Genomic DNA, 25,049 nt, shown 5'->3' on the forward strand with positions numbered 1-25,049 from the left:
CAATCTCGCTTTATTTCCCTCAAGCACATGTTTAAGGCGTCTCACTTCAAGACACCAACCTGCAAAAAAGACCCCGTGGCCTGTATTGCCAACAGCAGCTCTCAGTGTGTGCAGCTGCTTTTGAGGGTGCAAAACCCCCTCGATCCCCCCGTCCCTGGGGAAACGCTGTGCTGCTGGGTGCATACATCCCTAGACACGTATATCTATAACCTGGAAAAACCCCGCTCGCCACCCTTTGTTTAAATCACACGCCTGAGCAGCCACACAACAGCACCTGGGCTCAAGAAGCCGTGCAAAATCCTCCTAAAAGTGCAATTCCCAGGTTTCTCCTTCCCCACCCCCCCCAACCCTTTCCTCTTAAGCTCGTTTGCGATGTGCTTTAATGAATATTTTGCTGGCAGGATGTGTCGCTGCAACATCCAGGGATAGCTTCATCCCAGAGCTTCCCTTGGGGATGCTCGGGGGCCGGTACCCGCCGGTCCTCGCATCCCTGGGGGCACCCCAGGTGCTTCCCCTGCTCCATATATTTAGTGCAAGTGTTAAAACCATCGTCTGCAATTGCTGCCAATGGGGACGGTGAAAGACACCGGGTGCCCGTGGCTCAGTTTTTAATTCTTCACCTTCTTTCTCAGTTTTCAAGGACCAGCAACATCTGGTTCGGTGCAGGTTTGCAGAGCGCTGGGTGCAAAATGGGCGCTAAACCCCCTCGAAATGCTGGGACACACCGCATTGTTTTTTAGCCCAGAGACCTATAAAATCCATACCATAAATGGAGTTATTCTGAATATTCCTTACGCTGGATTCATCTGCTGCATCATCTTTAGGCCAATGACTCTTCCACCCGCTTCAGGATTCAAAATCAAGCAAAGGAGCGTTCAAGGATTTGTCCGCTGGGAATTCCCCGTCGTGCAAACTCACCAGCGCCATGAACAAGCGTGAGCTCCTGGGCCGCGAACCTCACTGGGAAAAAAACATAATATATATAAAAATACATGTATTTTTCAAAGATCTGAAGCACAAGGGTCTGATTTGATGCATTAGGAGCTCAGTGGCGACTTCTCATCTTGCTGGAGCACAGCCCGAGATCTCAAGTAGCAAATCAGCATCTTCACGTTTTGTGAGTTGGATCCACCTACTTCACAAGAAAAGAAATACGATAAAATTCACTTTTTAAAGCCTGGAATTGCCTTTGCGACAGCAACAAGGAGTGCTGAGGATCCACAAGGAGCCGGAGAGGGTGAAGAAGTGATGCCAGCCAGAAATTAAAGGGGGAGTGTCAGGAGGATGGAGCCAGGCTCTTCTTGGTGACAACCAGTGATAGGACAAGGGGTAATGGGTTCAAACTGGAACACAAGAGGTTCCACTTAAATTTGAGAAGAAACTTCTCAGTGAGGGTGGCAGAGCCTGGCCCAGGCTGCCCAGGGGGGTTGTGGAGTCTCCTTCTCTGCAGACATTCCAACCCCCTGGACACCTTCCTGTGTAACCTCAGCTGGGTGTTCCTGCTCCATGGGGGGATTGCACTGGATGAGCTTTCCAGGGCCCTTCAACCCCTGACATCCTGGGATTCTGTGATAACCACAATTTTTTTTCATTTAATAATGACGAAATACATACAAGTCGCCGAGATTTCAAGTTTTCATTATTTTCCCACGTTGCTCCCCAATTGTTGAGTGGAAAGGCCACCAATGAGCACAGCGACACGCGGGGTTATGAATTATTCCTCTTTTAATTTCACAGGGTTTAAAATACGATATGAAATAAGGCTACAGTATATAAAAAACTCTCCAGCAAAATGATGTGCCAGCATCAGCAATTAAAACAAAACCCAATCCCCTCCTTCTTTCAGAATTCAATGCAGGAGGGACTTTGTTATTTTTGTATCTTTATAAAAACGAAACGAGACGACCCACAGCACACGGACACACACACACGTCGCTACATCTCTAAGCTACCTCAGCTCAGGTTTATTTGTAAAAAGCACCTGCTTTTTCCTTTGTTTTTCCTTTAATTAATCTCGCTTTTAAAATGTTTTTTTTTTCCCACTTTTAAAAAATATAAATTATACGAAAATACACGTTGGAAAATAGTCGAACAGCACAATATAACAATCTCTTTTTTTTGTTTTTCTTCTATGCTTATCAGCTTAAAAAAAAATCCCATGTGTAAAAACAGAACAAAACAAAACACCATTTGTTTTTAACTAAGGCAGTTAATTCCTGGAGATATTCCATTATAACATATATGTATACATAGATTTATCATTTCTTTAAACCTCTTTGGAATGTAGATGTTATATAGACCCTACCAGGGAGCAGAGCACGCCAAGGCACCCAAATTTTGCGACCTTAATGAGGAATTAAACAACCGAGCCCTAAAATCTCACAGAAAACCCCTCCAGAAAAGCAAAAAGCAGAAGATTGAGATATTTCCCACAAAATCTGAATTTATCGGTGCTTATAGGGACCTTTATTCTTGGAGGGGTTGGTTTGGGAAGACGTGAGGTTAGATTTTATAGTATCTTTGATTTCTTGCCCTGTTTGGTTGGTTTTCCACCAGAATGATCGCGGATGGTGGTAGATTGGAAATAAATGGGATTTATATTTGCACTTACATGAGTGTCCACGGGTTCTGGTCACCCTATACACCAAATTTCTGTGATTTTGAGAACAAGGAGGTGGGAGGGTTTGGGTTCCAGCACATCCCTCGCCATAGAAAACACGCCATTAAAAAGCAGAAAGAAAGAAAAGAAGAAGTCTAAACAAATCTGCACATTTCCAGTGTATAAACAGCACAGGATGGCCTCTAGATTGGGAATAAAATATAGAAAGGAAAATAGAATATCATGAACTTGATGTTCCCAGGACTGAACTGCCCTTTTCCTCGGATGGCAAATGGCCGGAGAAACGATGGAGAAGCTCCAGCTTCAGAACAAAATTATTCTCCATTATTTGCCCTTTTTAACCTTCAAACCATCTTCCCAAAATCCCAGGGGACGCACAGGTTCGGCTTGGAAACCTGGAAAAAACACGCGGGACGGAGCGGAGAAGGGATTTCGGCCAGCGATGGATGGGGTTGGTACCCAAACCTGAGGTTCCTGCTGTCCCGGGGGAATTTTATCCCTGTTTTTTGCTGGAAAAAAGGCACTTGAACTGCGGTGGAGCATCCCAGCAAAGCAGGACCCTTCGGATTAGAGCTCTGCCCCGTGCCTCATCTACAATATCTGTATTTTCCATTCTCCAGCTCGGCCAAGCTGCCTGAGACCAGCTGGAGTTTTATTCCCCAGCCGGCAGCATCTTTTTCCTCCTTCCTCTCACCCCCTTTTCCTCCATCCCACCTTTTTCCTCCCATCACTAATCACCTCCTTATTTAAACCACCACCCTCTTGGCCAGAGCTCCCTCTTCTCTCACCCATTTTCCTTCCACCATCACGTTTTTTTTAAGCACGCAGCAATTTTGAGGCTGATTTGCCCCAAAATGACCAAGAGATGCTGCATCGCCCCAGCTCCGGGGGATGCGGAGGAGAGTCCAGCATCACTTTGCCATGGGGGAGATCCCCCCATCCCTGCGCATTGGGGTTACACTCCCCAATATTTCAGCTTTTTGCACAAAAACCTTGTCCTGCCAACTCGATATATTGAATTTTACCAAGCAGGGATCGCATGGTGAGCATCTCCCCATCTCGCGCCCCAAAATCACCTTTGTGACGAACACAACTACCTAAAAGACACGACGAACGATACAAAAAAAAAAGGTATTTTTGGTTCGAACACGTAATACTGTTGTTAAAAACAAAACACCCGCAGCTCCTGGAGTGAAAAACCCCATTTTGGCCGTCGGGGTCGTGTCTGGATGGGGAAATACTCACATCTGATCCTCAACCTCAGCCCATCCGGCACCGTGGGCTTCATGTTCCTCACACCCTGGCAAGGTTTGCAGGACCAGGCTTAAAAAAGGGAGCACAAACCCATTTGCAAGGATGATTTCCTTTCCGCATGTGCCCGGGTCAGTGAAGACATAGAGCAATAAAGACGGAGCTGGTCAAAGCAGGAAGGAAACCACATTTCCATTTGGTTTTTCAATTTTTTCCTGATTTTTCTTCCCCTCCAATTGACTTGGAAATTTCCCATTCAACCCACTCAAAACACGGGATTTTCTCCTCTTTCCTCTCCAAATAAAACCCAACTCGAATGTTCTGAAAGCACCATTTCTTGGTGCAAAAAATAGCGATTGGGAAGATGCAAAAAAGGCGTTTTCCCAGCAAATCTTGATAGGTTTTGTGCACAAAACGCAGCTCTTTTGAAAACAACACCCAAAAAAGCAGACATTTCAAGCAGCTTTAGCAATGAAGTAGGTGGGACCGGCAGCAAGAGCGGCTCTATCAGGTAATTTGGAATTCAATCTTCCTTCACGTACAATTTGGAGTCTCGTGCTCCATTTCTCCAGTGGGGTCTACATAAAGTCATTTCATATTTTTTATCTTTTTCTCTCTTTTTTCCCCTCACTATGATAAAACTCTCTGCTGGCATAACAGAAACAAACACACACAATATTGCAATACTGAGACCATCTTAGAGCTTAAGACTATTTAAACAAAAAAATACTGGCACAAAATTTAATAAAATAAAACTTCAACTTTTTTTTTTTTTAAAAAAAAGAGTCTTGATCCCTCCTTAGCAAAAATTCTGTCATTGTAGAAAACAAGACAACTGACAGAAAGGCAACGTAACAAGAACAAGCGGTTCTTGTGTTGTTCTTTTCCTATATTGCCCCTCCCCGGAGCAGGAATGTTCCCCCACTTTGGTTTTCCCTCCTCATCCCAAAAAATAAGTTTAAAATCCTCTGGAATACAGTAATTTGCTAAATTGCCAAAATAACCCAAAACCGAAGGGATCTGTTTGATATTTCTTCTAGACACCAAGGGATGGGGAGGGTTGGGTTGTGGGTTCTTTTAAAGTGAGCTACATTTTTCTGGCTTTCTTAAAACTCAGAATTTCACCCCCCGAAAAAGCCCATCTTGGAGCTTTCAGGAAAGATAAAGGCTCATCCTTCCTCCGAACCAAACTCTTTAGGTTTCAACCAAAAGTTTGCCTCTTCCACCGCCCTCTCTCCCAACCTCCGCAAAGCAACAAATCCAAAGTCGCTCTTTGAAAATTCAAAACAAATCACGCACGATGAGAAACAACGGCAACAAATTTCAAAAAGACCAACGGGAAAAAGTCCAAATGACTCTGGGAAGTGATTTTTTGGTGGTTTACTCGTCGGCGTCGGGCTTGACGTCCAGCATGGCGTGGAGCTCCTCGGGCGCGTAGCCCAGCAGGCTCTGCAGGTCGCACACGAAGCGGTAGACGTAGCGTTTCCCCGCCGTCTTGTGGATGATGTTCTTGTCGTAATAGTAGCGCAAGCCGCGGCTCAGCTTCTCGTAGTTCATCTTGGGCTTGTTTTTCCGCTTGCCCCATCGCCGGGCGACCTGGGAGAGGGGTGAGGATGAGGAGAATGCGGGGGGATGAAGGTGGTGGGGATGCGAAGGGCAAAGGCGGGAGGCAAAATTGCAATAAGCTACCTGAATAATTTCGCTTTTCGTTTAAATATTTTATAGCCTGCTACGTTTTCAAAGCAGAATTTTGAAGGTTTATTTTTAATTTTTGTTTTTTCCATCCGCATTTTAGAATCTCAACCTTAAAACGAACCAACCCAAAAAAGTCCTTCCAGGCCTCCTCGAGTCTCGTAGCAAATATTAAAGGAGAAGAATAGCGCAAACTGACTTTCCCTAATTGCTTTGGGAAACTTCCCATTTTGGCAGTTGATGATTTTAAAGGTCTTTACCAACCTAAAGGATTCTAGGATTAAAATTTGGAAAAAGGAACCTCCATGCAATGGCAGAACATTGCAGAGGGCTCTATGAGGATAGAGAAGTCAAGGAAGGGAACAAACGTCCTATGTGTCCCCAAAAATCAGGGGCAAGTCCCCCCCTCTCACCTGTACACAGCCTATTTTAAGAGCTTTGGCCTCTTTCTGTGATTTTTCAGCTACTTTTCACCACCTTTGGCCACAAATTAACGCTTTCTAAGTATTAACGCAGCCCCATTTTCAATAAGCTTTTAGCTAGGCTCTAATTCCTTATTTTCCCCTACACATTCCCAAGAGCAGAACAACATGCCTGCCCAAACCTCAGCCCTGAAGGGCGGAGGGGAGGGTTTATCCCCATTTCAGAGGGATCTGGGCTGTGTGTTCAGCTCTTACCTCATCTGGGTCGGAAAGTTTGAACTCCCAGCCGTCGCCCGTCCAGCTGATGAAGGACTGGCAGGACTTGTCGGTGAGCAGTTCCAGCAGGAATTGCCACAGCTGGATGGGTCCACTGCCTACAATGACAAAAAGAAACATAAGATATTAATGTCAGGGAAAGCACAGCCCCTAGGGAGAAAAACAATCCACATACTGAAAGAAAATAAAACCTTCTACTGTAAAATAAAACCATCAGCAGCCACAGGGCAAGACGTGGGCCGAAGTGACAGCTTGCGAGTCAAATCCTGCAGGTAAAATATCTCCCCATTTGCAGCAAGAGCTGGGTATTCATGCACTGGAATGTTTCGCTTTGAGTTACATAAATAGGATTATTTTTCTGGCATCCGAACGACGAGGAGTCGTTGTCTTGGCGCACGAGCATCGGTGTGTCCGCCGTGCCAAAAAGCTCCTGGCCATGGCGTGAACCCCGGCAGCCTCCGCTTCCTGACCTCGGCTCTTCGCTCCGTCGCTGTTTATCGAGATAAGGCCGGGGGGGGACACCCAGGTATGAAAATTCTTTGGCCTCTTTCCAGGGCGTGTTGCTGCTGGATTCACCGTCTCCGTGGGGTGATTTCGAAATACTTCTCTCTTCTCGGCGCTTGTGTCCCAATCGAAGGTAGAGGAGAAGCCCTCAAGCCAAAACCTCTTCGATGAGCAACTTCCAAACGCGGCCGCACCCCAAATGTTGCCCTTGGCTCTGGGCGACGTGTTGCAGGAGAGGTTTTGCCGTGTTTTAAACACAGCTTAGGATATATCACTACTAATGAGGCTGACAATAATCATAATAAACGCAGCTAGAGGTGAGAGGAAATGATTTATCGCACATAAGAATTGCGCGGGGTAAACCCTCCTGCTGACAGCAATGAGCACAAGCGTCAAGAACTGAAAAAAATATTTATTTAGAGATGCTCACAGCATCTCTCTGCTTGTAAATGGGAAGACAATGCTCCATGGGGAAAGGCTCCAGCCCCTCATCCTTGCCAACTGTTGAGTCCATGACTGCGTTCTCCGGTAGAGATGGAGCCGAGTTATCCGCGCCAAAAAGAGGGAGGAAATTCAGATGATGAAAAGCCAAAACCATGGCCTGAAATGCCACCAAATCTCAAGGCTTAGCCCTATTTATAGCAGCAAGCAGTGATTTCGCTCCCGGCCAATCAAAGAACAAGGATATTGGTCTTAATTTTTTAACCCTTCCCCAAAATAAGATGGATGGAAACCCATCACCTGGGTTCTTGGGTAAGAAACTGCCCTCAAAATCCCCCGGGGCCACCCAGGCTCTGCGGGAGCCTTTCAAAGCTCAGGTTCAACCCTGAGCCAAGCTTAGTGCCAGCTGGCACGGGGAGGTGTCGGGAAACCCAGTAATTTCTCTCTCCAGCACGCGAGGTAGCGCTCCTGCCGCTGCCGATTTGCTGGGTATTTTGGGTTTTTGAAGAAAGCGCCGTCACCCTTGGAAAAGGGATTCCCAAGGTCTATTCCGAGCTGCTCGCAGGACGCACGTAAAAACCCTGAATTCCTCTGCCTTGGACAAGCAATTATGGCAAGAATGTGTTTACTGCCGTGTTGGCGGGCATGTCTGAGCTCCTATAAACACAGCCCAGCCGGAGGGGAAGGCACGGAGGCCTTGCAGATGCTCTGAAATGTCAGCGAAGGCGGGTGATGCGTGAGGTGGCAGGGACCAAACCCTGGCACATGCATCCCCGAAAAGAGTTTTGGAGAGGTCGCAGGGCAGGAAGGTGAGGCCCGTGCGTCAGCTGGTGGGTTAGTAAAGCTGTAATTAGTGTTATCTTCAGAAATGAGCTGCTTTCGCCTGTTCTGCAGACCAGCAGGGAGTTATTTTTCTTGATGCCTACAAGGATTTCAGGGTGATGCTCATGCTGAGGAGTCACCCTCCCCACGTCACGTCCCCAAAGCCACCAGGGCAAGCACGGAGCTGCTGGGCTCGTCTCTGCACCCCAAACCTCCACCCACGCAAGAGCTGGGACCAGCGCCCATTTTCCATCCTTTCGGCTTCAACCCTTTTACTGGTCCCCAGCCGGGGCTGGAAAATCCCCATCATGACATCTGGTCCCCATCACTTCATGGTACAAGCATGCACGGCCACACCAACTGCCCCAAGGCTGGGCACCCCAAAACCAACCGTCTCCATAAACAACCGTCTCCAAAACCAACCATCACTGGGGTGTTCTTGCAGCTCTTTCTTTTCAGATGCTGCCCCAAACGTGGGGTGGAAGGACACAAGCCACCCCTTGTGGTCCTGCCACACACATCTAGGGTCTTCTCAGAGAAAAGCCCATATTTTGAAACCAAAACCTGCCCAACAGCCGCTTTCACTGGGGCGGTGACGGTGGCACCACCCGGCTGGGGCAGACGAGCATTGTCCCGAAATGCATTATCTCTCAATAACAGTTTCGCACCCCCACCCTTCTCAACGGCCTCTGTTTTGTTTTCCTTCTTTCAAACAACAAGAGGAGGAAAAAAAAACCCTACTGAGAAAAAAAAAAAAGCAGCACACCTATGCTTTTCAGTCTGTGGTTTGTGGTTCCAACCCAACCAAACAACTGGGCACAGCAACATCTCCAAAACAGCCCTCGCCTCGCTCGTGTGCCCGCCCTCCCCGCAGCCCCTTTGATGGCACCATGGTGCTGGAGGTCCCCAATCCCCCCCTGCTGCCTTGGGGTTGGGGACGGCAAAGCTCGTGCCCATCACTTTCTTGTTAGACCAAGCCTTCCTTGTTAGACCAAGCCTTCCTCACTAGACCAAGCCCAACCACCTCCTCCTCAGCTCTTGCCCAGACTGACACAGGTTGTCACGCCACCGCAAAGTCCCGGCTTTGCGATGGTGGGAGGGCAGTGGTGCAGCTTGGATGGAAGCATCTCCAAGGCACAAAGAAAGTGAGGAAGGACCCAAAAAGCACCTTCCAAAAGTGCCATGGGCTTTTGGCCAGACTCACAGACCCTCTGGGGCAGTTTGGCTTTCCCGATACTTCTCCTTGAGGAAGAACGTGATGGGAGGGCTGGTCTCACTCCCCAGGCATCTGGCAAAGGATAAGGGGATTTGTGAGCTTCACATCTGCCCCTGAACATGGTCCTGCAGGCCAGGAGCTCCAGGGCTAAGCCACAGCTGCTTTGCCATTGTCCCCGGGCTGCTGAGAAGCTGCTGCAGCAGCTGAGCTGCCGTCACGGTTGGGCAGCGTTGCGTGGGGTCATTTGCACATGTCTGGCAGGTGGAACCGGAGCCACCAAACCAGCCCCAAGCTCCACGCTCGAGTTCCCCACCTTATGGAAGAGAAAAAAAGCTGCTGAGCCCATGCAGGCTCTGCACTGGGGGCAGAAAGGAAGGATGCTCGTGTTTCTAGAAAAGCCACTGCGCAGAGTCTGGATGTCGAGGGGTTGGAAACAGTGAATTTTTGGATGCCGAGGATCAGAGCACACCCAGGGAAATCACTGGTGGAAGCTTCAGGCCAGCAGCAGAGGCAGCGAGAAGCAGCAGCACACAAGCCCTGTTGACAGAGCCACACTTTCTTTGGTACCGACCTGGCTTTCTTGCAAAACAGCAGCTGCGTGCTTTCACTTCTGTCTTGCAGATAAGCATCGCTCAGAAACGGAGGCTTGTCAAAGGCTCTGGGCTCTGCATGGCAGGTGATTTGGACGGTGCAGATGGGTTTAGCAGGCAAATTTGGGCCCTGTCAACGTGGCACTGTGGATTCTGATAGTGAAGGTCAGGGCAAAACAAAGCGCTCCTGGGTGCTGGGGTGAGATAAGATCTGCGAGACTCAGCTACTCCTGCTCTACTTTCTGTCCTCTTGAAGGGCAGTGTGATAATGAAGGTAGCATCAATTTGTCCCTAAGAGAGATGCTCAGGGTGGGGAATTAACTCTATAGGTGCTGTTACTGTCTGGAAAGGCATCAGCAATCTCCTAAGCAGGTCAGCATTAAAAATGCAAATGCAGCCTTGCAGAGGAGCGATCGAGGTCTCTCAAACACTAGGGGAATCGCTCTGCTCTGTCTGTTCAGCTCTGTGGAGAACACCACGAGATGGAAAGCCCCGACGCCGATGTCCTGCGTGCCACGAAGCGAACAAGCATCGCATCTCGGTTATAAACCCACGCAAGGTGCTTTGGGGCGCTCAAGAAAAGCCAAAAACGCTTCTAGCCCTGAGCGGTTCTCACCAACCACAGGGACAGAGGGAGGGTCGGAAGCGCCGCTGGAACCTGCGTCCCCAAGAGGGCAGCAGCTCAAGTAGGTCAGAGTGGTGGAAAAACTAAATATAGGGCAAAAAGGCCAAAGAGCATTGCGGTTAGAGCCACACTTGCCCTCTGTGTGCTTCTCTGCTACAGAGCGGCCGCGTTTATCCATGTGATGCCAGGTCTCCTGAAGGATGCGGGTGGCTGTGGTACCCAGCAGAGTTGGGATGCAGCAATGGCACAGCCGCAGGCAAAGCTGAGCTTGGTTTAGCCCAGTTAGGCTGAGGTACGGAGCGTGCATCTAGCACAAGCTGCCCACCCGCTGCTGCGCGAATGAGGGAGCTTAAGCTGAGCTCAGCTAAGACAACATGAGGTTTAGCACATCTGCTTGCAGAGAAGATGCATCCTGATACGCCGCTTGCTTAATTTTAATAGATGCATTCTGCCTCCATTTCCTAGGTCATGTCAAAAAAATAAATTAAAAAAAAAAACCCTGGCTTAACATCAGACTCAAGCGGGCCAGGCTTTGCAAGATCTGGCCCCAAAAGCAGAGGTGTCCAGAGACGGCCCTCCCTGCAGCTATGGAAACCAAAGTTTGCCAACTCCTGAGCAGTTACGTTTCTCCTTCAAAAAAAAAAAAAAAAAGATAAGAAAATCGCATCAACTTCTATCTGAGCAACCATGGCAACTTGTTAAATTAGGTCAAGATGTGGGGGCAGATAAGGCGGCTTTGAAAAGCTGCTCGCGAGCTGGGTGAAGAAACACATCAAACGCAAGCAGAGCTTCCGCCAAAATGCACCTTCTCGCCAAAGCACGCGGCTCCCGAGGCAGATACCATCAGAGATAAAGCGCTGGGCCACCTCCAAAACGGGCCTTTTGCTGACAAAACCCGAACAATATTGTCAGGTTCTTCAAGAAAACTCAAAGAGCCTTTGAGATGGAGGATGTGATGTCTCAGGCTTCACCCTTCCAGCCCTAAAAGGTGGACATGATGCTGTTGGGTGCTCCATGGGCTGGTGGTGGGTGTTGGAGGCATCACCTGAGTGACAAAGGGGTCCCAGAGCTTTGGGACCCTGGGTTCGTCACCTGCTCTGCTCGTTTGGAGGCTCCACCTCCTCAATTGAGCTGCAAACACAGCCCAGACTTCATGTTCCTCTGCTCCAGCTGCCAGACAGCACTTCCTCCCCCGAGTAAAGTCAATGTAACATAAAGCAAAGGCAAAATAACTAAAAAAAAAGGACCTTGGAGTTGTGCCCAAGAGCCCCCACACTCCTTTCCAGCTGGTTCCAGCACTTCTTTCAGTGGCCAGCCTGGATTTCTAGTTTTTTGCAGAAATACACAAACACAAAGCAGATCAGTAGGCTTGAAAAAGTGACAGAGGACACCTCTGGAGTCACATCCCTGACAAGTTCATCTTTCTCAATGGTAAATGCAAGCTTGTGGGCGTTTGAGGACTGAATTATTTATCACTTTGCAGGCTCTACAGCAAGCAAGCAGCGCTGCAGCCCAAGGATTTCCAAGCAAATGCTGATTCTGGAAACCCTCTCCCCATTTAAGTGATGCAAAAAAAATATCAGGCGCTCCCAGTTATTGATCACAGTGAAAATCCCAGGCCAAGGGATTATCTTCCCGGCTCAAAACAGGGTTTGAAATGAGGCAAGGGAAAATGTTATGCATTTGGAAGCGTGCTCTGGCATTGCATTAACCGAAGTCTCCCCTTCTTGGTGGCACCAGTCCAGGGACACGCTTTGGGGTGCTAATACTCCTTGGCAAAACACGGGGTCCAGCCACCGGCTTGGGAGGGAGCTGGGAATGCTGCTCTTTTCCATCAGCTACAGCAAATGTGGCGGGAAACACCCAGCTTGGAAAAATAAAGCTCCTAGTTATGTCAGTGCCTCCGTGTCTCAGTTTCCCCAGCCGTTAAAACGCAACCAACGCTCTTGCCCGGGCACTGGGCACCCAAAACACTTCCACGAGCTGCAGTGAAAGGTGTGATCAGGAGAAAACAGATATAAAATTTGCAAGTTGCGCTCGCTGCTCTGTTTTAGGACCATCAACTTCCGTGGCACGGCGGAGGACGGTGCCCCTCCTACCGCTCACATCTCTCCTCGCCGCATCCCCTGGCCGAAAACCATTCAGGAATAGCAGAACACACTTTATTTTGCATAGACTTGGTCGAAAGAGGCTCATTCAGCAGGCAGGGCTGAGCTTTCTTTCTAACTAAAGCTATAGCAACAAACCACTTCCTTTTTTACACAGAGCTCCTAAAATTATCTCTCCACCTTCTCCTCCCCTCCGCACCTCTCCCCCTCTTGCAAAAAACACTCGATATCGGCCCTGAGACAAGCCGTGCGTGGGAGGAGATTTCAGGGACTGTCGCACCCCAGGATCTGCTCTGAAGCTTTTGATGATCTTTATCTGCACAAACTTTATTTCCACCGCTTGGCTCCTCCAGGTCCCAGCTGCTACCAGCTGGGACAGGAGAGATCAGTTTGTACAAGGGAAAAGGAGGCTACCCTGCAAATTCAGCTTGTCCTACAGGGAACAGACACGGCATAGAAGGACTGGGAAGGATTATCTCAGTTTTAGCTGGAAGGCCCATCCCACCAGGTTTCTCTCCAGGGAGATGCCAAATTGCTGGAGGGCTGTCACATAAAAAGCCGGAGTTTCCACGGCCTATCGCTTTCTCATCTCTCCCGAGCGCAGGGAACGGAAAATGTTTGGGTTTGCTTTGGCACCATCCCACCTCTGCCCCACACCGAGGTAAAGAGCAAAACCAAGACCAAAAAAGGGGAGAAGATCATTTCACATCACGCACGGCGATGCCAAAAATGTGGCCGCTGCTGCCCGAGGCAGGAAACTGCGAGCAAGTGTAAAAGCGTCAGAGGGGGTATCGAGGGCTCTCTACCACCTTGTGTTCTCAGCAATACAAACCAGACCCCAGTTCCTATCAAAGCCGAGCAGCAGATAGATGAAAACACAAGGCCTTGCACTCAGCCGGGTCCTACATCCTCCATGAGGTTTGGGGTGCACACACTTGAAGGATATATAACCTCAGATGTGCCCACATGCCCCCAAAACCTCTAATTCACAGACCACCGAGCCAGCAATGAAGATACTGAGCAACCCAGAGACCTCGGAGGCTCTACCCAAGGTTCTACACTCAGCAAAGAGGTGGTTTTTGAGGAGCGTGACCCTACCTGTGTAGCCAGCAAGGGCGGCAGCAGGAATGACGGGCTTGTCCTTGTTCATATCGGCCCGATCTCGAACATAGTCCTTGAAGGTGCCCTTGGGTTTGTGGTTGGGCAGGGCGGCGGGGTAGTCCTCCGAGTCGAAGCTGTCGTAGGAGGGGACGCGCTGCAGGCTCTGGAAGGAGGACTGGCTGCTCCAGGACTGCGTCAGCCGGTCGCAGCTGTCGTAGCTCTCGATGCTCTCAAACGAGTCCTGGCCGCCCAGTTTACCTGGCGAAAAAGGAAGAAAATATAAGATGTGAGTGGGCAGCACGAGGATGCTCTGGCTTGCCATGGCCAGGAGAAGGATGCTCCTCCTGCCCGCTGCGCAGACAGAAGGTAACAGGCAAATGATGCTGTCCCACTACACCTCACCTCCAAACCCCTCAAAAATACAGCCTGAAACTAGAATGCTTCTATTCATAATTGAGGGCAGAGCTATCCAAGCCCTGGAGATGCTCAAGCAGCAAAGCAGAGAGACTCAGGAAAAACAACCAAAATCCTGACTTTCTACCCAAGCCTGATGCCTGGGGCTCACTGGAAACTGTCCTATGTTTCAAAAAGCCAGTGGCAGAGAAATAATCGCATTTTTGACAGATATTCAAGGCTTAGTCCAGGTGCCAGGATCTCTTGCTGCTGAAAGATACGGGTCTCTAATAAGTCCCCTGTTATGTCTTCCAGCCCTATATAAATTGTGCTCAGGCGTTTTCCAGGGCACTGGACACCCAGCTTCTTTGCTTTTGATGTTTCCTGCAAAACTACCCAGCAGCCTCTTACTGCCGTATGTTACAAACCAGCTTCCACCCCCAAATCCCCGAACAGCAGCAGATTTGATGGAGGAGGAGAGCAAAAGGCTGAGAGCTCAAACAGCTATATATACATATATATATATATATATTTATTTATTTATTTTTTCTTTCCAGTTCTGGTAAGGTGAGCACAGCTGGGTTGTATCAAGGCTACTCTCTGGGGTAGTTTTAGTAAAAACCAGAACATGAGAGGTCGGATCCTCAGCAGCGTTAAGCTGATTTACACCCTCTAGAGACGGCAGAACTATACCCTCTGTACTTAAACCAGGGAGCTAAAAAAAGGATCCAAAGAACAAACTGAAATTGCTCCCTCTGATCTCCCGTACACCACCGATTGCTCAACATCTTTACTGACAAACTAAGAACGTAACAGGATCATTTAAGTTCACTAATTTCCCAAACCGGGCTAAAAACAGCTGCTGGGATTGTGCAAGAACTCCTGGAGAAATTTCCATTGGCAGAAATACCCGCAGCTTGGGCCCAGATAGTAAATCACAGGGGAAGCAGAACGTGGAAGGACGTTGGCACGTTCCCCCAACAATATTTGTTGTGTTGTAGTTTGAAGAGCACTTGCTGCAAAAAGATTCAACTACCATGATTGCTGGCCCAGAATCATGTGAAATTTGGATCCATTGGCTTGATTCTGCTGGTAATATCCATGCTTCAAACTCTTTGTTTCTTTTTTGAGAATTTCACAGAATACACTTCAAGCACTTCCTGAATCATGCAAGGGGAAAATTAACACCGCTTTGGGCATGGTCATTAATTGGCATAACCACTTCCCTGAGAAGTCCTGCAGCACAAGCTCGTTTAGAAATGGAATTAAAAATCCACCAGATGAACAGCCGTGGTGTCAGAGATGTGACTTTGGTCATTTCATTGAAAATTCCCCTAAATTTGACCTAAACCTGAGCCTTTGGGAAAATCACGCCTTGCGCTTCCTTAGGAGAAACTCATGAAGAGTTTGGCAGCTCCACTTTACAACCAGATGTCCTCACCGGTAAGACAGAGTGAAACAACGCCCATGGGACCTCAAAATTAACTCCTAAAGCCCAAAATTAACTCCTAAAGCCCAAAATTAACTCCTAAAGCCCACACCAAGAACGACGGAAGGCGACTGTCTGCAAAACCTTCATCCTGAATTTCCCACTGCCGAAGCGCTTGACTTTGCGACAGCCTAATACAGCGGAAGGTAAAGACGTATATAAATATAAATTAGCTGGACTCTGCTTTATGTTAAGGTTTCTTTATACCATTTTAAGAGGATTGATGCCACCCAAAGGACCTTCTATATGGATGAAATGTGGCGCTAGTGTAAGCACAGCCATAGCTTGTTGCATTTTTTTGGTTGCAATCGGTATTTTAAAGTGTTTGCTAACACCAGGGGCCCTTGGTCTGAGCTAAGGGCTCTTTCTTCCCTCCCCTGGAGCTTTTTGAGGCTTGCAGAGAGAACAGGCTGAAGGTACAATTGCAAAAGCATGCCTGGATCGTTGCATTTCAGTGAGAATTATGGTGAAATCATCCATGTTCAAGAAAAGGTCAAGAAAAGGGAAAGACACTGATAAAAGAGACAAAACAACCCCAGAAAGAGTAGCGTCCCTAAAATTCTAATGCTGCTGCTCTTTTGGTTCTCCGTATTGCCCAAGTCACCTCTCACATATTAATGTAATTACAAAGTAGTGGGGCATCTGGGCCCCATGTGTTCCAAATTTAATAATATTAATTGAAAAGGCATTTGGGATCAGATCCTCAGAAGTGTTTAGGTGTTTAAAGCCCATCATCTCAAATAGGAATCATGTCTCTTTAACTCTTTGGAGACGTGGGGTTGTAGCAGAAGGATTTGGGGGGTCATGACTTACGACACCTGCATCTCTTAACAAAGCGCAGGGCTTGGGTTCAGCAGAACAGATTATCAGTTCAAAATCAATGGAGAGAATGGAAAAAGACTTTGGATCGTCATGCATAAAATCCTTCACAGCCTTGAACAATAGTTCCTGATGAGAACTTGTGAAGAATTTGGGGGATTTTGCCCGATATTCTAGGAAAATGAGATTTATAGAAGCACACAGCAGTCTGTCCTCCAGAAGAACCTTAAAGCCTATTTCAACTTGACTCAGTTTGACATCAAAATGCTACGTTTTTGCAGATGTTGTAAAAACAGACAGTAGAGTGGAGAAAATAAACCTCTTCTTCATGTTTTCCCTGGAAAGAAAGACAGGGAGGGCTCAAAGCCATCAGGGAGTTCAACCTCATGAGATATATGGCATTACACGGTGCCCTGATGGCTTTGGTCCCCCCAAAATACACCTCCTACGGAAAGCAAGGAAAGGAGCACTTATTTTGATAGAGGAAGAGGTGGAAGAACCCAAACAAAACCTGGGAGATACCCAATTTTACCTCGACTGGCACGTCCCATGCACATGTTATCTGGCGTTACGACCTCTTGCTTGATGGTGAAGTAGTCTGTCTGCAGGGAATCCGTCTGGACCGGGTCACGCAGGAGGACCGAGGGATAGTCGGTCTCGTACTTGAGGGACAGGAGCTCTTCCGAGCTGATGGGATGGAGGGTCTGGTAGGACTCGGTGATGAAGCTGGGCTCGGAGAACTCAGAGGGGGGCACGCACTGCGCGTGCTCGATGCCATAACCTGCCGGCGGAATGCGAATGTCAGAAAGGAACCCAAAAATAACACAGCTCGAAGAAATCAGAGCGCTGAGCGTGAGATTGGGGGTCTGCAGAGCAAGAGGAGACTGTCTGTGGATATAAAAGGCTTGCCACGATTGCGCGCTGATTTCTAAAAACTACGGAGAGGTGGTGTCTTATAATTGCAGTGATTTAAAAAAATAAGGTATCTTCAACTGTCATCAATACACATTATGCCAAACTCCTTCGAGTAAGCTCTAGTGGGAAAAAGCTGGAAAACCATGAAGAGCAGAGTCTCAGCAAAGGAGAAACCTCATTGTAACAGATGAGTCGCTTCCACAGCCACCTGCGGCCAGAGCCTGGAGTCCCAATTCAGGTGAGTTGTTGGGTTTTTTTTCCAAAAAAAGGACAAAATTACACACTCTGCACACTCTGCCGTGGCAGAGAGGCAACTGCACAGTGCACGCACCAGAATGATACTGATAATTAAGACTTACTAATGAAGTAATCTGAAGTATAGCGGGATTCTGGATACGTGGTATTCGCTCCGTTTGCTGGGTACGGTTTTACCTCTTCTGCAAAGAGAAAAGGAAGGAAATGTCACATGTCCCTTGGCATATCGTGCTTCGCAAGACTTGGTGTAACACAAAGAGAGGTCTCAAGTTCCTAAAATGCTCCTCTCTGGGTTAAACTGGGACATTCAAAGGAACAGAAATGAGTGAGGAGCTGAAATCGCACCGAAACAAGCGCTTGATGTACTTGGGTTCCTTTGGGAATTCCTGCTGCAGGCATGGCCAGATTTCAACAAAACACAACAAAACAGCAACAACTTTCTCAATCAGAGGCTCCAGGTGGTTCTGAAATACTAATCGCATCATTTCCTTGCTTGCCTCAGTTTTTGTCGTCTTTCATTGTCTTGAGGATTGCTAATCACGCTTACATGTATGAGCTCGTGAAAAAAAAACACCATAAAAGGATAGTTGTTTTCCTGAAAAAAACGCGACTTTTAGACCAGTGTGCGAGTGGGTAATACACACCCAAACCAGCTCCTACGAACCTCAAACTAATGCTAATTCTCATTTTATGCAGCACCGTTTCCCTTACATCTGTTGCAAGCTTTGTCGCACTGTCCATCACCCACCTCCTGATACAGAATACATATAGGCAGCACACAAACTTTTACCCTTTCTATCGGCGTAATTCCCTGAGAAATAACGCATATCACATCACAGTGTTAATTCTCCGCTTTCCATTGCTTTTTCCGAGCGCTTTGCTACTCCTGGGCTTGGCGCTGAATTTGCTTTCCCGTGTAAAAGCCACATTGCTCCTCCCCTGACCAGTTTTTCCATTCACACCTCACTCATTCCAGCTCAGCGTGTGGGCAGAGATGCTGGCATGGCAGGCTTTATTTTCTTTGCAAGCCAAAATTTAAAAAAAAAGAATGAAACAAAAACACACAGACAGCTCTGGGTTTTATTTATTCCTGCCAAGACCCAAGAGAAGCGAACTGAAGATAAGGCACGTTTGCTTGCGAAGGAGCCTAATTTTGGCCCTCTCTCCTGGGGACTGCAGGGTGGAAAATATTCTCTAACAAAAGGAGGTTTTGTGCAAACAGAGACCTAATGAGAAACGCTCTTTTTCTCTCCCCTGCCAAGGGACAGGGTGGGTGACCACAGAGCAACTTTCAGCTACGCTTACAGTCAAGTGGAGGGCACTGCTGGCTGCTGGTAACCGGAGAGGTTATTTTAAGAAGAAATTTGGGAAAAATATGCTTGAAAATAGTCAAATCCACGCAGGGAAAAGTCGCCCATCTGCTGCCGTTTTTAAACCTCGTCACACTCAGAAAGTGCTCACAAGGGACACATGGTGAAGGGACAGCAAGGTCACCACCCGTCCCGGTGTGACCCGATGCTGACGGTCACACCGCAATAGGTAACGCCAAACATTTTGGGGTTAACCAGCATCAACAGCCCCAAGGGATGATGGTGGGTGGCTGGGGAAGATGGAAGAGACGGGGACTGGCTAGCTGGGGAAACCTTTGAATCACAGAATCATTCTGGTCGGAGGAGAACCTCAAGATCATCGAGTCCAACCATAAAGCTTGAGGTCCAACCTTGATCTCTTCAGGTTTCACATCGCCAGCTGCAAAGTAGATGAGTCCCACGACTTACAAGGTAAAGAAATTCGTCCTTGGGGTGAGGCTGGTTATTTCTTGGAAGCTCTTCTTAGTTACTCTCCAAACACTTCACAGACATTGCCCTTCTGGGAAATGTGCTAAGAACCTACCACAGAAGCTCAGGCTCAGCTTATGCAAGAAGCGACAAAGTCACCAGTAAAACTAAACACAGAACGGAGCTTCCTTGGTTCCCAGTGCTGGGACAAAGAAATTCAGCTTTATTCCTTTTCATCCTGCAAGATGCACCAAAATTTCCAGCTTCTTTGTAAAAAGTCTCTGTCTCAGACCTTTTTATCCTCCTGACTGCAGCATCTGAACCCCTGCGTGTGTCAATGCTATAAAACACAATCCTTACTTTACCATGAAACTACGGCACCGATTTCATCTCCACGCCTTGGAGAATCTGCAGGAAGGAGATGTAAACCCAGCTCTGATGCCTCTGACACCTGCAGCAAATCCCACCCCTCTCCAGTGGGTCACAGCCCAAAGAAATGGTGAAATATTGCGGGAAGGTAGAGCTGAGTTACAAGCAACAGTTCATGGCAAGGAGAAATCGGACTGACCGCAACGTTTTGCTTTGTTTGGTTAAACCGCTTGCTGTTGATATAAGCACTCAATAAAAATTATGCAAAACGAGAAGAACAGAACAGATATAGAGGCAAAGAGCAGAAAAACAGCCTGTCACGCACAGACCCTGGGAAGAGCCGTGTTTACCTTTTGTAAACCACAGGTAGCAGTAAAATTAGTAATCGGCAATTAGCATCCATTTGTCAAAGGTTTCCTGGAAGGCATAATTTTGCTCCCCTCCCCTTCCTGCCACCAGCACAAGCACGCAGGCTCCGTATGACAGTGCGAGGGATATTCCAGGAAAGCAAACAGCAAAAACGAGCTAAAGTCCTGATTTCTTGCTGCTCCTTGTGGTTTAATTAAAGGCGTTAAGCTCTTTAGAAACCATCCTGGTTGCTTGAGCATCCAGACGCTATAAAAATCAACACCCAAAATCAATATGTGTGTCCCAAATCAATAAAAATGAATGCCTTGAATGCTGGCATGCAGGGACTGGCAGAGACACTCTCAACAAAATATCATCACACCTTTCGGGATGTGAAACAAAGAAAAGCCGGTTCCAAGCACAACTGGGAAATCAGGGCGGGATTTTGGTGGAGTTGTTGTACCCGCTTCTACCGGAGGAAGCAGTAAAATTCACGACGGGATCTGAACAAGCCAAGGAAGAATGCTTTGGAAAATCCTATTGCCGTTTCCAGGCAGGCAGAGCAGCCCTGCCCGCTGCACATTCCTGCACAACCACCCTTCCTTTGCAAGAAGTGCCGGGATTCGCATTGCCTACAATTGTTTGGGATGCCTGTTTGAAATCCCACTGGAAAACTGGGCTTTGAAAGCTGCTTTTCTTGGGATTAAAGCCCAAGGTGAACAGCTCATTGCACAGTGAGGCTGACGGCCAAGGTTCTTTGGAAAACCACTCACCCTGGCGACTCCAGGACTCACCTTTCTGCAGAATCTCCAGGTGTTCCCACAGGATATCTCCCACAAAGTCAGGCGCTAGCTCTAGGAAGCATTCCTTGCCCAGGGCACAGAGGGCGGCTCCGTTCATGCAAAACTTCTGGAAATCCACTCCTTTCAGGCTGAATTCGTTCACCGCCCACATCACCCAGTCCCGCACGTGCGTCTCCGTCCACTGCTGGGGATCTGCACCAAAAGGGGTGGAGAAGAGATCCATGAATGCACAACCACGAGACGTTTCCCCAGGAAAACAGGACAAAAGCAGCGCTACAGCATGGCCCTTGCACGACTTCATCCCACAGAGACGGATCAGTCACCTTTGTAGACAAATTTCACCCAAGGAAAAAAGTTTTGATTTGTCTGGGACTTTTAACAATTCCACCAGCCCTCTGAGCCTTTCTTCCACCCTTTTCTTCATTTTGCTTGGTTTCTCCCCATCATCAGCATCCTGTAAAGCATCCCTGCTACTTCCCTATAGAGTGGAGTTGATTTGCAAACAGAAGTCGTGGAGACGGCTCCAAAAGGAGCAGCTCCCCAAAGCTCCAGGAGAGGAATTTAGCAGGACAGACAGGCACAATCTGTCAGACAATTTGCAAGGGGTACTGAAAGGCTTTGCCTGTAAATCCAGAGCTTTCCAGCTCAATTTGCCAAGAAACAAGGTAATACAACCCAAAGAGACCCAAAAGAGGTGGCAGATGTGGAGAAGGGCATCCTCACAGGTGGACACGGTATCTTCTCCTTGGGAAGCCACGTCTTACCTTTGGGGATTCCCAGCCGCTGCTGCTCTTTGGCGAAGCCGCTGAAGGTGGCTTTCAACGCCTGAGACATCATTTCTTTGCTGCTGGGCGTTAATAAAGGCACATCCGCACATTCCATATCTGAAAGAAGGAGGAGAGAAAAATGGCCATAAGGACGTGGGGCTAGGCAAGATGACAGACAAACAGAGCAAGCATTTTCACTTTTTTAAGGCTGAAATTTTCACACTCAGACCTACAAATCTCTGCCCTGCAAGTGTTCTTAATTACAAGAAAAATAAGTCTGCTTCTAGCAAGTCTGTGCTTAAAGAGCATAGACAAGCCATGTCTGGTAAGCGAGCTTACATGGCGCACGTGGTCTCCATCATTAAAAAATGTGAACGTGCGACTGGAAATTTGATGGTGATATCAAAAAGCATTCCAGACATTGGCTTTAAAGAGTCCTACAGCAAAGTGAACAAGAAAACGGGGAGAAAAGCACCTCTGAATTAGACTCCATCTCTGGGCATCCCAGCCCAAAGAAAAGCAAAAAGGAAAAAGCTCATTTTAAAGAATACTGGAAAGAATAAAAAAGAAGTTGACAGAAGCGGCACAAAAACCCATCAGAGGAGGGAGGGAGGGAAAACAAAGAGCTGGAAAATCCCACATTAGCGCAGAGTTACATCATGTGCAGGGAGCGACGCGATTTGGGGTGAGTCACCAAACAATGCACAGCCGCCCCCATGGGACAGCGCCAGGTCCAGCCTAAAGCCAGGCCTTGGACTAAGTCCTGAGGAGAAGCAAAGCTCTCCCTTTCTTTTTTTGTTTTTCTAATTTATTTGGAAGGAGACAGATATTTGTAGCCAATGAGTTTCATAAACAAAAGCAACCGTTTAAAAAAGGAAACTGGATATAGGTTTGGCTCTTTTTCATGTGTTTTCAGCATTCCTGAAAAACATCTTTCAGGGGGAAGGAAAGCATCACACAACCAGTCTCAAATGACTAAACTTCATCGGCCTCATATGCAAATCTTCAATCCGGGGGCTGGTTTTGCACTGCAGCCTATTGAAAATCTTTCAATGAAAACTCCTCTCAGTGGAAAAATGACAATGTGTTGTTGGGTGTTTTTGTGAATGTTTGGATGGAGACATCAAAATCAAAGAAATTCTCTGGTTTGTGGCAACCCTACCCACCTCGGCTTACCATCATTGAAGTTAATTTAAGCTCTGATTTAATAATTATACCCGAAAAACACTTTGCGTGACTCTTCGCTCAGGTAGGAATAGTAAAATCCCCAACACCAAGCCCCTCGGGAGCCAATTCCTCCCCAAATCCCCATCAAATAAATGAAGGATTCCCTGCCACAGTGCAAGTATTGGGACCTTGGAAAGCAAATAATCCATTCAAAGGCTCTTTGGCAAATTACACTTCATTATTTCCTGGATTTGGCAAAAGGAGCGGGCAGCCTCGTTATCTCCGCTCCCCATCTGCTGCTCTGAGATAACAGAGGGAGAAAGTGGTTCGGTGCCCCCTTTCCCTTCATCCTCATGTTACATTTTAATGCTTCGCTCTCTGTGGTTCCAGGGACCACCCAGGAACGCGCTCCCCTCGGCCGCCGGGTTAAACGGCGGGGGAGATGAGTCAGATCTCGGCGATCCCCTCTGTTTTCTCCCCCAGGATTCGCGGGGTTGGGTTTTGCACATACCCACAGAATCAATTTGCAGTAGCGGGGGGACAGGTTTTCGGTTCAGTAAGGTGAACGCCAAGCTCTGCGCAAACAACACGTCAAAACAGGGAAGACTTAAAAGCGAATCCCGGGGAGAGGTCATCAGAGAAGCAAACAGTGTATTCTCAAATTAAATTAAAAAACTAAAAGCAAAGTGCCAGGGAAGGGTTTCTATGTGAACACCAAAACAAAGCAAAATGTGCATTTCAAGGCTTCTCCTTCAGAATAATCGTACTCAGCAGATTTACCTTTGAAACAGCATCTACTTTTAATTCCTGTTAGACCGTAGCTACCAGCTAAAATTTCTTCAGAAGACAAAACATCCAGAAAGCCTCAAGCCTGCTAACGCTTGCAAAGGCCTTATTTTAGTCAGCAGTGTCCCACATCTACAGAAAAACTCACGCATGTCGAACTAAACGTGTTTGCAAAGCTCTGCATACGTGTTTGTGGACAAGCCTCGGCCGTGTGACCCGAAAGAGGCGTGGGGGACAGGCAGTTTTCAATCTAAATTCTGCTTCTGCTGGTTTTGAGATAGTGAATTTATGTAAATATAGTTTCTTTTGTTAATCCCTGAGCGTCTGGGGAATGTGATGGGCTTCACCCGATGCAACTTTTCTGGGTGCAAGTCTGGGATGAAGAATTTTGGTCATAAAAGCAACGGAGGCTCAGCTCCCCAGGTTTCAGCTTTCACCGCCATCTGAAACCTCTTTCTAAGATTTTAATCAAATCTTGTGAAAATAAAACGTCTCCTTTTGCGTACCTCCTGCTGTCCACAAAGGACACACGCATGCTACAAATAAACGTATAGGAAGGAGCATGAGGCAGCGCCAAACCCAGGTGTTACACCCAAGCTCGGTTTAAAACTTTCAGGGGTTTAATCCAAAAAGCAAGCACAGCAGCAAGGGCCAGGTGACCACAGCTTTGCATCCCAGCCTTACTTCTCTCTGTGGTTTTTATGACTTGATTTTTAAATACTAACAGGAGTCATGCTGGAAAATGATGTCACGGACATCACCAGCATCTGTAGAGCAGAGATAAGTTTAATTTGTGTTGCATAATGGGAAGGCAGAGAGGGACATCTATTCATCTGAGGGACCTGGGGGCTTCTCAAAACTTCAGAGAAACAAGAGGATAATCCCACCCTTGCCATTGCCAGGGGTTTTATGTCTAAAACCCGCCATCCCGTTAGGTGTTGCGCCAAAAGACACGGAGCCTGGGGGAAAAGCAGCCGGCAAAGGGACCAAGAGGCCAAGATCACCGAGTTCATCTCCCAGCCGCTTTGCTCTCACCAGGCTCCACATGTATAAACCATTTCTACGTGTCTGATCTTTTTAAAGGACAATGATTTACAAACTTTGGGGATTTTGACCTTAAAACGCGAGTCCGCTGCACGCCGAAGCATTAGCATCTGATTGCACAAGCAAAATAAATGGCAGTAAAGGCAAAAAAAACCCAAAGATACTCTGAGCAGGATGATAGGAGGAAAGTCATTTTTCAGCCGAGTTCCCACTTGGGGTCAATGCCTCTTTAAAGTTCCCTTGGCCATTCGCTTTTTCCCATGAAAAGCCCCAGTGTGTTCTTGGCTGGTCCCCGCTCTTCTCCCCAGTAGCTGTAGATATATGGATGGACTGACCCGGCTGCCTCCTCCTGCCCACCAAGGGCAGGAACCCAACACGCTGTTGCCTCAGCTAAAAAGCCCTGCCCAGCCTCCTCATCCTCCCCAGACTCCAGACTAACCCCGCAGCA

The 25,049-nt window shown here is 47.7% G+C and overlaps 1 protein-coding gene across 3 annotated transcripts in view; it reads right to left on the bottom strand.

Annotated features, from left to right (window-relative positions):
* Positions 1 to 1,707: 1,707 nt before the first annotated feature.
* Positions 1,708 to 25,049, bottom strand: part of ETS1 (ETS proto-oncogene 1, transcription factor) — a gene marked incomplete at its 5' end in the record, with an annotated part of 63,034 nt that continues 39,692 nt past the window's right edge. For all 3 annotated transcript variants that reach the window (XM_082070573.1, XM_082070574.1, XM_082070575.1), the window contains 7 exons: positions 1,708 to 5,467; positions 6,241 to 6,359; positions 13,666 to 13,926; positions 16,902 to 17,150; positions 17,644 to 17,721; positions 20,829 to 21,029; positions 21,602 to 21,721. In XM_082070573.1, coding sequence (XP_081926699.1) covers positions 5,252 to 5,467; positions 6,241 to 6,359; positions 13,666 to 13,926; positions 16,902 to 17,150; positions 17,644 to 17,721; positions 20,829 to 21,029; positions 21,602 to 21,721 — 1,244 coding nt within the window. In that variant the 3' untranslated portion in view covers positions 1,708 to 5,251. The remainder of the gene's footprint in view (positions 5,468 to 6,240; positions 6,360 to 13,665; positions 13,927 to 16,901; positions 17,151 to 17,643; positions 17,722 to 20,828; positions 21,030 to 21,601; positions 21,722 to 25,049) is intronic.

This window comes from Streptopelia decaocto (genome assembly GCF_964273445.1).
Source record: "Streptopelia decaocto genome assembly, chromosome: 21".
Classification (NCBI taxonomy): domain Eukaryota; kingdom Metazoa; phylum Chordata; class Aves; order Columbiformes; family Columbidae; genus Streptopelia; species Streptopelia decaocto.